The sequence below is a fragment of the Lycorma delicatula genome, chromosome 10, assembly GCF_047948215.1.
Source record: "Lycorma delicatula isolate Av1 chromosome 10, ASM4794821v1, whole genome shotgun sequence".
Lineage (NCBI taxonomy): Eukaryota > Metazoa > Arthropoda > Insecta > Hemiptera > Fulgoridae > Lycorma > Lycorma delicatula.
In genome coordinates, this window is record NC_134464.1 from 46,382,993 (window position 1) to 46,396,418 (window position 13,426).

General features: G+C 29.9%; 1 protein-coding gene across 3 annotated transcripts in view; it reads left to right on the forward strand.

Moving 5' to 3' along the window:
* Positions 1–13,426, forward strand: part of LOC142331473 (NPC intracellular cholesterol transporter 1 homolog 1b-like) — a 91,384-nt gene that overhangs the window by 54,607 nt on the left and 23,351 nt on the right. For all 3 annotated transcript variants that reach the window (XM_075377411.1, XM_075377412.1, XM_075377413.1), the window contains 4 exons: positions 2,713–2,829; positions 9,308–9,488; positions 9,606–9,733; positions 13,059–13,328. In XM_075377411.1, the coding sequence (XP_075233526.1) occupies positions 2,713–2,829; positions 9,308–9,488; positions 9,606–9,733; positions 13,059–13,328 (696 nt within the window). The remainder of the gene's footprint in view (positions 1–2,712; positions 2,830–9,307; positions 9,489–9,605; positions 9,734–13,058; positions 13,329–13,426) is intronic.

The following is a 13,426-nucleotide window of genomic DNA, read 5'->3' on the forward strand; positions in this document are numbered from 1 at the left end:
TAAATATAGTATTTTAAAGTATACATTATTAAAAGTATGTATAATAAGTATATATTTACATAATATTTCAAAGTATAATTGAGAGAATTCTTGTGATTTTGATAGCCATTATTAAGTAAAGTAGATCAACCCATACAAAAGTTTTTTAACTTTTCCTGAGCCTTAGCATAGCACAACAACCCAAACACTTTATGTACATCTTGTATGTAAAGTAATACATCTTTATATATACAGATTGTGCTTCTTGCATTTTAAAAGCAAATATCTATTTCTAAATTTAAGTAAAATATATATTTACAGAACTAAATATACCTTACTGCACGTGTGGTCCAAGAAGTAGTACTAGTCTAAAAATCCAATTTGATAGTTTAAGTTCATTATTAACTCCTGTTGATAAAATTACAGGTCCTACAAAAAAATCTATAAAAACTGAAATTTGACTGAAAAATCACAACAAAAACCATAAATTCTGTGAAAATCTCTTATAGAAAAAGTTTTCATTCCTTGTCATACATAACCATTATTCACTCAGCCTGTTGCTTCCGTGAAAGGTATATAAATAAGTTGGCCAACTGTTAAATAAGTAAATAACAGGTATTCAGAAACGTTTTTAATGCTTTTATGTGAAATATTGAAGAAATATATTTTTGTTTTAAAAATTAATTCATTCATCAAATGTACTTTCTTACTCTATTGGTTTTCCCATTTTATTAATTTATAAATGCTGTTTTTATAAAATTTTTAGTGAAAATTAAATGACAATCTCCTACTCAAGTTCCAATATTCTTGTCACAAGTCATTTTTGCCACACAAAGTTGAGCATTATTCCAATTTCCTAAAGAAAAAACTTTCCTGTTGTTTACAAATGGTAGTTTTTTTCCTGAATTCTTTCCAGCTGATTATAGTAGATGTTAGCAGTGACAGCTATACCACCCCTTAAAACTCATATAGAATAATTCCTACAGAAAGTCCATTAAACACATAAAAATTTACCATGGGGTCAGTTGCACCTTTGGTATTCATGGCAACAAGCTGTTTGGAGATAATTGATTATGAGATCTTTTGTGATTACAGTACGTGATTGATTTTTCATCACATTAAAATTAGTAAGATGAGCAATTACAGTTGTTTCTCATGTTTTTAACAATAAGCCATCCATTTGCTTCTTCCATCTCTTTTTAGCGGATGAGGATGTGCTCTTATGGTTTCTTTAATAACATTAAATGTACTAAGTACTCTACAGGCACAAATTTTTTCAGTTCTAGCCTTCAGTTCCTCAACACCTAAGGAAAGTGGTCTTCCAGATCAGGGTGCATCCTCAAGGATCTCATCTACTGAATCAATTTTGACAAGTTTTTTCTTTAATTTGTCATACAAATATTTAAAGGTTTTTGTTTTATTAGAACCAACTTTTAATTTATATAATATACACATATCAATAACTTGCTTCTGACTAGACACATTTTATTACAAAAATTATAAAAAAAATTGTTATATTTCTGAAATTACTGCTCTCTTTAGTCAGAGATCTTGTTTTTAAATGTACTATACCTAACCTTTTTCTGCTTCAAAATGTCAATCTAAAAACTTATATTTTGAATTAAAAATGATTTATTGCCAACTACAATACTTTTGTATAATATTTTTAAATATCAGGAAATACAAAGCTTAGGTCTGTATGTACAATAGTATTAAGGTTAACATCATTCTTTACATTTATTTTTCTGTTTGAAGCTTTAACAAATACAAATCTGCATATGAAGGGTTTGTTTTACTGCACAGTAAAGGTCTCAGGAGGTTGCACAGTTGTCCAATTTTGTTAAAAAATGAAACCATTATTAAATAAATACCTAAATATCACTCTTAGAATAAGAATCTTGTATAAAATTAGTTGTGGTATTTTCATAACGTAATATTATATGTGAAACAGTCATTCTAAATTTAGAAAAAAAGCAGGAAAATTATTTTTATCAGTTAGTAACACTTCTTCAAGAGCATTATCAATAAGATTTTTACCATTTATTGTATTAAAAATAATTGTAAAAAACATTTGTTTAATGTTCAGAAAAGGAATGCAATATAACACAAAATACTGAATTGTAGTTGAGAACTTTGTAAACAAAGATTTATAAGTTAGCTTAAATAAGTCAAAAGTAGAAAATTCTTCAGTAAAACTGTTTTATGTTGGTGAAGAAAAAAATCTTTAAATGTTGATAATACAATCTGACAAGTAGCGTCATCTTGGTGGTAAAATAAAAATTAAAACAACACGATGCAATAGTTTGCTTGATATAACTTACCAGTATTTGTTAATGCATTGCATCAAGCAACAACAGCAGATCTATTTCATGTGCTTACAGAATAATATTGAATACAACAGTTTTTTGTGGTTTTTGGAATATTTAGTGAAAGAAAACTCAATTAATGTATTATGCTACCCTTGTGACTTCTAGCCTATTATTAGCAAAAGTATAAGGTGAATCTCTCAATAGAAAATACAATTTTTTCAGCTCAGATCGTTGGAAATTTAAATTGTGAAAATATAAAGTGAAAAAAAAAAATCAATAAATCTTTAGTTAGTAGTAAAAATGAATATAGTAAAAACAACAAAAATGTAATTAATATATGAAATATATGTTATTTTATTATTACACAAAATTTATTTTATATTTAACAAGAAACATAATTATAACTTAAATATATGTTCGATAGATAGACAGCAAATTGACAGTTGGAGTATTTGGTGTGCTATTAGTGTTATTATCAGTGTTATCTGCAGTGGGTATATGCAGCTACTTGAGGCTTCCAACTACACTATTAGTAATTGAGGTAAATATTTTCATTTTCTATCAAATTATTAATAATTCATGCAATACCTATTTAAAATCTCTGACAACAGTTAGCAAAATAAATTGGAAAAAATTTAACTCTTACAAGTTTCAGAAAAACATTTGAAAAAATAAAACGATAAATCATATAAATAAAACAGAAACTGATTTCTGATGATGATACAGTGAATAATAAATAATTTGTACTTCAAGCTTTTCTATAAAAATAATTGTAACAAATTATCAGGATATTTTTGGGTTTATCTTGTTGAATTTATTTAACATTTATTTATGCATTTGAATCTTCTTTTGTTATATAACTGTTTTAGATTTGATCGTCTGATTGATACTTTAATTAATTACAAGTGAGACTTCTGTATGTTAAATAAAATTTGATTTTATAACAATACGGTTGATTAAAAATAGAATGTAGAGAACATAATTATAAAAATATTTTAAATACAGAAAAGAAAACAGAGATTCTTGTAAATGTTTGTGGTAGTACATACAAATATATAAATATAGAAATTGGAAATTTAAGACTGTAGTTCTTAAAAATGTGTTCAAAAAATAAAGTAAGCACTTAAAATACTATATAACTAAAATAAAAGAGGCAGTCCAAATTCTGGATTAGAAAAATTTCAGTTTATTTAAGTTTGAATTAGAAAAATTTCCAGTTTAGTTACCAGTAGAAAGGAAATGGCATTAAAATTGCATTTTGGAGTTAAATGATTCAGAAATTACTCGTTATATTTTATAAAAAGATTATGTTTAAATGTTAACATGAAAGTATAGTATTTAAAAAATTGTAATGTTAAAAATTTTATAACACTAAACTATAATTGCTTTTTTACAATAGTACTATCTTATTAAAAACATTTGTTTATTTTTGAAAACACCTAAAAGTCACAACAACTAAAATATTGTTTATAATGTCAAATCTAAATCAAATATGATATCATCAAACATTTTTCTTTCAACTATTTATAATCGGGATTTTCTTTTGTGCGTAAAATCACATTTTTGAGTATATAAAGTGAAATAGGTTGTTCCATCACAACTAAAAAGTAATTCTTAATGAAATTTTGTATTGGTACCAAACCTGTTGCACATCTTGATTTTGTAAAAAAGAACAATAGGATATATAGCATGACTCAATGTTTGCAGCCCTGACTGTTTATGAACTGATAAAATTTTCTACCTACTAAGTCTATTTTTATATAGTTATTTTTTGTTTAACTAGTTCACATGCTCATTTAAACCTGTTTTCAGTTGGGATTGTTCAGTGAATTTGCCACCAGTTACACATTTCAAATCACATAGTGAAAAAGTTTGTACAAACATATTATGAAAACGCTTTGTTTTTGAGTACAGCAAGCAAAAACATTTGCCTGGATTTCAGTGCCTCTGTTTTTAATTTTTACAAATTCATAACATTTTTCTGTTTTGTTTTAATAATATAAGTTGATGGACATAATGTTTAGGATCGGACTTTTTAGCTTTTTTCCAAAACAATAACTTTAACAAAAGTCAAATTGACATTCCAAATTGGATAAATCCAGAATAATACGGAGAAATTATCTGGTGAACTGAATCTAAACAAACTTCACAACTTTATCTTTCAAGTCATACCTCACTATATTACATCTAGAGTTGTAATGCACTATCTAGTCCCACCACAGGGGAGCCCTTGACAGTCGGCTATGAAAGGCCTTTTAAGGAATACTTCAGCTGAACAAAGCAACACCAGAGTTCAGAGAAGGCAGCACTCGGATACAGTGAGCAGCCACTTAGGATAACATGCAATCAGAAATATGGGAATGCCCTAACACTGCACACACAAACAAGAACAATACAAAATCAAACAGAAGCCATCACCTGCATTTCTACACACAATGTAAACTCACTTATGCAGAATGGTAAACAAAAAACTAACCAAATTGACCGTCACAAAATTCTCATCATAGGACTGCAGGAAATAGGAAACATTGACCAGGATGCCATGGATTCTCAAGGATACAGGTTCTACAAATGTATACCTGGGAAGAGAGTGATGAAAAGTGTCCCACTGTCCCACACTTTGGAACAGACTTTTTGGTCAACCTCAAAATTATGACTCTGTACAAGAATTCAAGTCATAAACCCAAGAATCTCAACACTCACCCTAAAAGCATCTAATAAAATCCAATCCATAATAAACATCCACATCTCCAATAATAATAAAAACAAATCTCCAAAAGATGGTAAAGAAACAGAAAAGTTCTGAGACTTATTCAACCAGACCACAAATAACATCCCCAAAAATCACATTCAACAACTAATTTGAGACTTCAATGCTCAACTAGGCAGAAAAAGAAGATATCATAACATCAGAAAATTTCCTGCCAAAAGAGAACAAATGAAGCGGACCAAGACTCATCTATCTCTGCAAAAACCACTAACTAATCTTAGAATCTACATGCTAAAATTCAGGGTCATTTAAATGACTTATTTAATTTTTTAATACTTTTATAAATGCTACTTTTTTTGTTAAAAGTTGGAACTTTAATTTTCATTTAATATAGGACTTTTAAATTTAAAGTTCTTCAGCTTCGGTTAGATTCACTTGGCTGTTTACACTTCACATGGCTTCTTTCGGCTCCTGACGATTTAGCAGCTCCACATACAGTATATAAGCAAGCTCATTACTTCATTTTAACAGTCCAGTTCCAGCTCTCTGATTACTTCAAGTATTATCATTACATTTATGGATTCAATAACATATATAAAGATTCACATGTATATGAATATTATTTACAATTTACAATAAAATAATTACAATTGCAACTACATAAGATTTAATTTATTTATATGAATCAGCACCAATTTTCTACAAACACATTTTTATTGGTCCTCCAACCAAGGATATACATCATAATCTACATTAAAGAAGAATTCAATAATCTATTGCATAAAGTGACTAACAGCGTTTAAATCTACATCATTTACGTAACATTTTTCTTAATTTACTTTACATTTAATTACATTGTATCATCATTATTGTAATATCATCTAATGTATTTCACATTTAATTTACATTAATTTAAGTAATTATTTTAGAAATGAAGCAATTAATTAAACAAAGACTTTAGTAAAGGCCTCAATAACTAGGATTGGACCATTTACTTACAATTATTATCCTATACAAGGTGATATTGCACCTTACGGATTAAGTTAAGGAATCTTCTTAATTTACAAAACAAATATAACACCATTCAATCAGAACTTGAATTGGAATGCAATGATGAGGTTTTAGAATCTGATTAATCGTAAACAAGTTCAGGAAGATTTGTATACTACAGAATCCAAGTTACAAAATTTTATAGATAGTAGCCAAAGAACATCTAATCAAGAAGTTAGCTCAATTGTACCAATTAAACAAACACAATTACAACCTATCAATATACCCATATTTAAAGGAATGTGTTCGATTGGCAGCACTATTTTAATATATTTATTGCCTTAGTACAGTTGGCAATATATTTATTGCCTAAGTCTACAGTTGGTAGGTATGGGCCCGCGCTTCGAATATGCTTGGGTGGAGTCATTAGGAGTGGGGAGAATCGACCATTCCACATTCCCAACGAATTGGGAATTGGTCAGTAACGCTTATGATGTCGAAGCAATAGGTGCACCACTCCATGGTGCAATGCATAATTATAAAATTTCTTGCTTGTGAGGAGTTCAAGTGAAGGAAATTTTCCGAAGATTAACTGCACAGTTCAAAGACCAAACATTGTCAAGAACTCATGTGTTTTCCTGGAAAGAGTTAAAGGAAGAATAAGAACGAGTGTAAAATTAGGAACATGATCGTGGTCCTCAGACCAACATTACAGACGAAAACATTTACATGGTTCGAGACATTCTTGAAGATGATCGACGGGTGAGAGTATACGAAATTGCAGAACAGGTTATGGGAGTTTTCAAGCGATCATAACAAATGATCTACAGTTCCGTAAAGTGTGTGCCAGATGGATCTCTCGCCTTTTGATTGCAGATCAGAAGTTGAGACGTTTGGAGGTCTGTCAGAGGCTTACAGCGAGGTTTGTGAAAGAAGGTGATGCATTTATGAGTTGGATCATCACCTGCAATAAAATGTGGGTCCATCACTACACCCCCTGTCAAAACAAGCCAGTATAGAGTGGCGGAGGAAATGGGAGGCAGCCCCAGTGAAAGCCAAGACTTGACTCTCAGCTGGCAAGGTTCTTTCAACTGTTTTTTCAATCAGCGAGCCATTTTTCTCATTGATTTTTTGCATGAGTGGCGCACAATCAGTGCTGCTTACTACTGCGAGATGTTGAACGAGGTGATCGCCGCAAAAGATGTGACCAACCGATTCGAGAGGCTATCCTCCTCAACAACACCAGGCTCCATACTGTAGCTCTGACAATCTCAAACTAGAAGAAATGCACTGGACTCAACTTGATCATCCTCCCTACAGCCTGAACCTATCACTTTGATTTTCATTTATCTGAACCACTTAAAGGAGCTCTAGGAGGGCAACAATTTGAAGATGATGAGGGCGTGGAGGGATTCATGCGCAACTGGCTCCTGATTCAACCAGCTTCATTCTATGATGCTGCAATAAAAAACCTTCCTTCTCACTGGGAAAAATGTATTTCTAAAGCAGGAAACTATGTAGAAAAATAAATTATATTTGCCTTATATTTTTCAATAAATAATTTAAAAAAAAAATAAAATTCCATTTATATTTGATTTACCCTTGTAATTATAATTGCAACTACGTAAGTTTTAATTTATTTATTTGAATCAGCATAAATTTTCTACATATACTCTACATATTTTAAGAGGAAACCTCAAAAACTCTAAACCTGGAAACACCCCAACTTCACTAAAGGAGAATAGCAACTATATCATGACTTCATGGACAAACAACACCAGAAAAGATCTACAATGTAAAAATCCTGCAAGGAGTAGACCACAGCTCAGATCACTACGTAGTCAAAATTGAAATTAAATTCACAAAAACAAAAAAAACCAAGTTCCTAAAACTAAAAGAAAAATAGACCCAACCCAACTAATCAAGAATAAAAATTACCAAAGAGCAACTGAAAAAATAACATCACAGATAAACTCGAAGACCTAGTAAACAACCTTATATAAATTGCAAAAGAATTGGCCCCCAATAAAACCCTGTAAAAAGTATCAATGGTGGCAAATACCACAAAACAGAGAAGAAGCATGGCTATTATACCAATCCCAAAAATCAGAAACATCCTTCCAAAATCTAGTAAAATAAAGAAAAGAAACCACCTGTACCATAAGGAAAATAAAAAGACAACACCAAAAGGACACACTGAAATCAATAGAAGAAGAATTAAACAAAACGCAGTCAAAAGACTACCGCAAAATCTTCAAAAAATACAAACCCTCAACCCTACTAATGAAGGATGAAAACCACAATCTGGCCCATAAAAATAAAGACAAAACAAAAATCCTAGCTAAATGTTTTAAGAAATTCCTGAATTGCAAAGAATCGGCAGAATGCCCAAACTTGAGACTTGCATAATAGAGTGACTAAGTGATGCCATGCAGTCATAAAAGATGAAAAAAAATAATAATAATAATAGAAGTTGATTTTGTTTTTCATAGACTTTATATATCGAATTTTCCAGAATTACATTCTCTAAAAGTTTAGATAAAATTTATGCATTTATTATTCATTTAACAAATTAATTATTACTTCAAACCTAAAAAAATGTGTTTTACATCATTAAATTTTTCTGTTTTATGTTGGAGCTCATGAAAACTATGTGAGATTACAGGATGGTGATCTGTTTTATTCAATTTTTCAAGTCAAAGAACCTTTATCCTATAAGGAATAAATTCCACGTTTATCCTCCTTTAAAAATTTCATTATGACCTCATTTCATTAGGGAACTGAAATTCAGGCAAAATGTTTTCCTAGCCATAACTTGTTAATACAGCATTTTCGGACTTATGTTTTCGTGAACTTTTTTCCTTATTTCAAGCTGTAAATTCAGTTTCCAAATTATTTCCCTTTCCTCTGCCCCTCTGTATTTTATTAATACTTTCTAATTTAAAAAATTATTTTTCTAGTGGTTTCATGACCCAGTACTGTTGTTTGACACTATAGAAACTTAATGAAGTATGCCAGAAGCATCACCCATTTATTTCATAATCTGTTTTATATGTGCTGTTCATAAACTTTTACACTCATCTTTACCTTCAACAAAAGGCATCTGGTTTCTTATCAGCTAATTTGGAAAAATTACTTCCTTTACTCTCAAACTCGAAATTTTTGATGAATTATTACCAGCAATGAAAAATCATTAGAACTAATTACGCATAATTACACTTATCCCCAATTAAACTATTTCCAGTACTGTACAACTGTTAGGTTAAGATGGTTTCTTGATAATTTTAAACATAAATTATTATTTTCCTTCTTTTAACAGGTTATACCATTTTTAGTACTAGCAGTTGGTGTTGACAATATATTTATCATAGTTCAAGCAGATCGAAGATTAAAATGGAAATCAAATGAAAACTCCAAAGAACATATTGGACGTACACTGGGAGCAGTAGGACCATCAATACTCCTTTCATCAGTTACTGAAGCAGCATGTTTTTCAATTGGTTAGTTTATACATTATTGGCTTTTAATGTTATTTTAAATTTTGGTGTCAGATCAAATGTATTATAAAATATGTTTATTTAATTTTTTTAAAAATTATTTATTATTTTTTGTTTAAGGAACCTTTACTGAAGTACCTGCAGTTCAAACATTTGCTATATATTCTACAGTGGCGCTATTAATAAACTTTTTACTGCAAATAACAGTTTTTATTGCAATTATGTCTTTGGATTCCAAAAGACAGCAGGTAAGTAGTACATTAAAAAATGACTTATATGTAACAAAATCAACAGGAAAAAATTTACTTTAATAATTTTGTATAAAATATTAACTTTAAATTATAAAATAATTTTTTTTTGTGGTAGTATAAGTGTATATTTTTGTGTCATTATGTGTAGGTTGTTATTATTATTGAATTTTTGCAATTGTAAAGTAAGCTCAAACAGCTGTGAAAAATTCAGAAGGCATGACACTAAATTTTAAGTTACTGTTTTACATTTATACTGTGTGTTTTGGTTGTGTATGATATTCATACTGGGAGTAAAAAATACTAAATTTAGGTTAGTGTTTATGTTTCTGTTTTCGACAGCTGTATTGTATTTTTTTTGTGTATGATATAAATATGGAGAGTAAAAGACTATCTGATGAACATCTTCAACGAATTTTGGAAGACAATGACTTTGATTGTAGTGAAAACACCTCCTTTGATGTTGATTAAGATGTTGAACCAGATGAAGGCAAGGTCAGTACAAGTAGTGATGAGGTTATTTTACCAAAGAAAAAATAGAACCTACACCTGGGTCTTCTAGTAGGCATGATTCACCTGATAAAAGACTAAAGTAATGATCCTGATTTTTGTAGTTTTGCTCCTAGAAGTAATCATGTAGTGTGGAATAAAGTTTCTACATCTGGTAAACTCGATGATTTATATTTTCTGCAAGACCAGGATTTTGACAAGAAGAAATCAATCACCTCAAGATAATAACTCTATTGATTTTTTTCCTGTTATCTTTCAATGAAGAAGTTCAAAATTTACTAGTTGCAGAAATTTGTAATAGATATGCTGAACAACAGTTGTTAAAGGGTATACGTGAAGAGTCAATCAGTGAATGCTCTATTTTGTCTAAATGGTGTGATAAGATGCAAATTAAACTTTTGGGTTTTTTTATTCTTATAATTTGGATGGGACGATCAAAAACCTGTGCTTAGGAATTATTTTAGTAAAATGGTCCTCTATAAAAGTGAAATTCCAAATTTATGCCATATGAGTAGAAATCGCTTTGAGACATTGTTGCATTTCCTACACGTTTCTGATAATGAAAATTGCCCACAAGGAGACAGATTGAACAAATTTTACATAGGAAATTTCAACACATTTGCACGCCAAAGCAAAAGGTCTGTATTGACGAGACAATAGTTCCATTTTGGGGCAGGTAAAGCATCCGCCAATACATCCCTGGGAAGACACACAAATATGGTGTAAAACTATCCAAACTTTGTGTTGATAGAGGCAATACTTATTCAGTTAAAATATATGGTGGCGGCAATGTACAAAAATCTTATAAGCCCTTAGCTACAAGAGTGGTGATGAAATTGATCGAACCCCTCCTGAATACAGGTAGAACCCTTTTTACTGACAAATTTTACATAAGTGTGAAGCTAGCAGATGAACTAAATAATAGCCAGACACATTTAGTTTGTACTCTAAGGCAGAACTAGAGACTTAATTCGAAGGCAGTCACAAATGCCAAATTGAAACAGGGTGAAATGAAGCTTCAAAAGAGCAACACAAAAGTTGTTTTTGGAAAGTGGAGGGATAAGCACAACCTCTTATTTCTAAAACCCAAATCTATCCCAGTAATGATTGAAGTTCATACAAAAAGAGGCCCTATTTTGAAACCGTCAACTATAACTGAATACTATACAGCTAAAGGGTTTATTGATATTTCTGACCAGTGAATTTCTTGTAGTTCTCCAGTATGCCATGGGATCAAATTGTATTGAAAAATCATAATTGAACTATTGACAAATACTGTTGTAGTTACTGCTGTGGTTGTGTTCCAAGAAGTTTTCTGGAAAAAACATGAGTGAATTTCGTGAGTGTTGTTTGTGCCGTAATGAATTTGGTAAATCAATCTGACATGAACATCAGCTGCAACATACTATACAGGAAATGGAAACTCAAGGCAGGTGTTCAGCTTGTGATAAACATATTCTGAAAGAAAAGGGCATCAATTGGCAATGAAAAATGCCAGAAAGGTATATTCCTTTTGTCCTGCTTGCTCTGAAAATATAACAAATATGTGTGCAAGTTGTTTTTTCAAATTCCATTCTTTTTATAATATATAAAATAAAAATATACAGTTTTTATGTTTTTGGAACACAATTCTTTTCTATTAACTCAATAAAATGTAAAAAAAAAAAATTTGGTCATGACCCAATATGGTGCACATGGTCATTGGTAAAGTTAACACATTTTTTTTTACTGAGACCCATGTACCAATTTGGTGGACTGGTTTTCTTTATATAAAACTCCTTCCTGGCAACTTTTTGACCAAAAGAATTGTATTATAGAACTTCCTTTTACCAAAATAAAACAAAAAACTTCCTTGGTTCAGGAGTAAATGTTTAAAATTTTGGGATTGTCGTTAATGTGTTAAAACTAATAGTTGAACGATTAAGAGCCTTTATTTTTTTCTATGCCAAAGGGTAGTGCTTAGTTATACTAAAACTGTTGTGCTTGTGCAGCTGTTTACAAGTGGGTATTGTTAATTTTTAGAAATAAGTGACTTTATTTTTTGTAAATGTAAAACATGGATAAGATAGAATTCTTAATCAATTAAATATTACAGTGCATTTAATCAAAATTAATGAGTGCTAATGAACTGACAGATGATTTCTTTGATAAAAACCTTTTTTGATCTTTTGAAGGAGCTATGAAGAGAAAGCACTACCTCGTAAGAAGAAATTTACATAAGTAAAATACATATTTATTAATGATAACAAGCTAAAGGTTTAATTAAGACACTTCAAAGCAAAATAACATGGTTTGATTTTGTTACAGACAAAATCAATTTGATTATTTCATGAGAAAAACCAGCTAATTAATAACAATAGCTGAAGCCAGGAAGAAATAAGCAGCACAAAGGAAAGAGAAAAAATGTTGATGTAATGTATTACATTTAGTTAAGTGTGTTTGAAAGTTTATAGTTTTTAAATGATATTCATCACTTTCTATTATTGGTATGCGGTAAACATTATTTTAAGAGTTCGCAGTATTAAGATTGGTTATAATTATTTTGTGAAATAAATAACAGATTTAAAAAAAAATATTACATTTTTTTTTTTAAATGTACATTTAGAAAATAAAAATGTAAAGTTTAACCACAATTTACAACTTTGCACTATCTAATATAACAATGTTTTGTTTTTTTTAAATATATATATGTGTTTATAAATATATAAATCAAGTCCTGAGGTTGTCAGTGGACAAGAAGAAATTTCTGAATTTTCTTTTATTACTTTAAGTGGTTTAATTACTAATATTAAAATTCAAATGAATTTCATTTCAGAGTTCAAGAATTGACATACTATGTTGCTTACAATTAAAAAGTGATGGTATAACAGTGAACCAGCATGAAAGTCATAAACAATGGTTATTTTACACATCATTTCAAAGATACTATGAATCAATAACAAATAGCTATGTTATTAGAAGTGCTATAATATTAATATTCTGGACAATGATGTGCTTCAGTCTGGCTAGCACACCATTTATTGAACCTGGTCTAGAACAAGAGTTATCAATGCCAGAAGATTCTTATATGGTGAAATACTTTAAAGTAAGTAAAAATTATTCTTCATCTTATTTTAAGTTTCTACTTAAAACTCACAAAAAAATCAAGAGTAAGCTTCTTATTTTAGGAATTACTACTTGTTT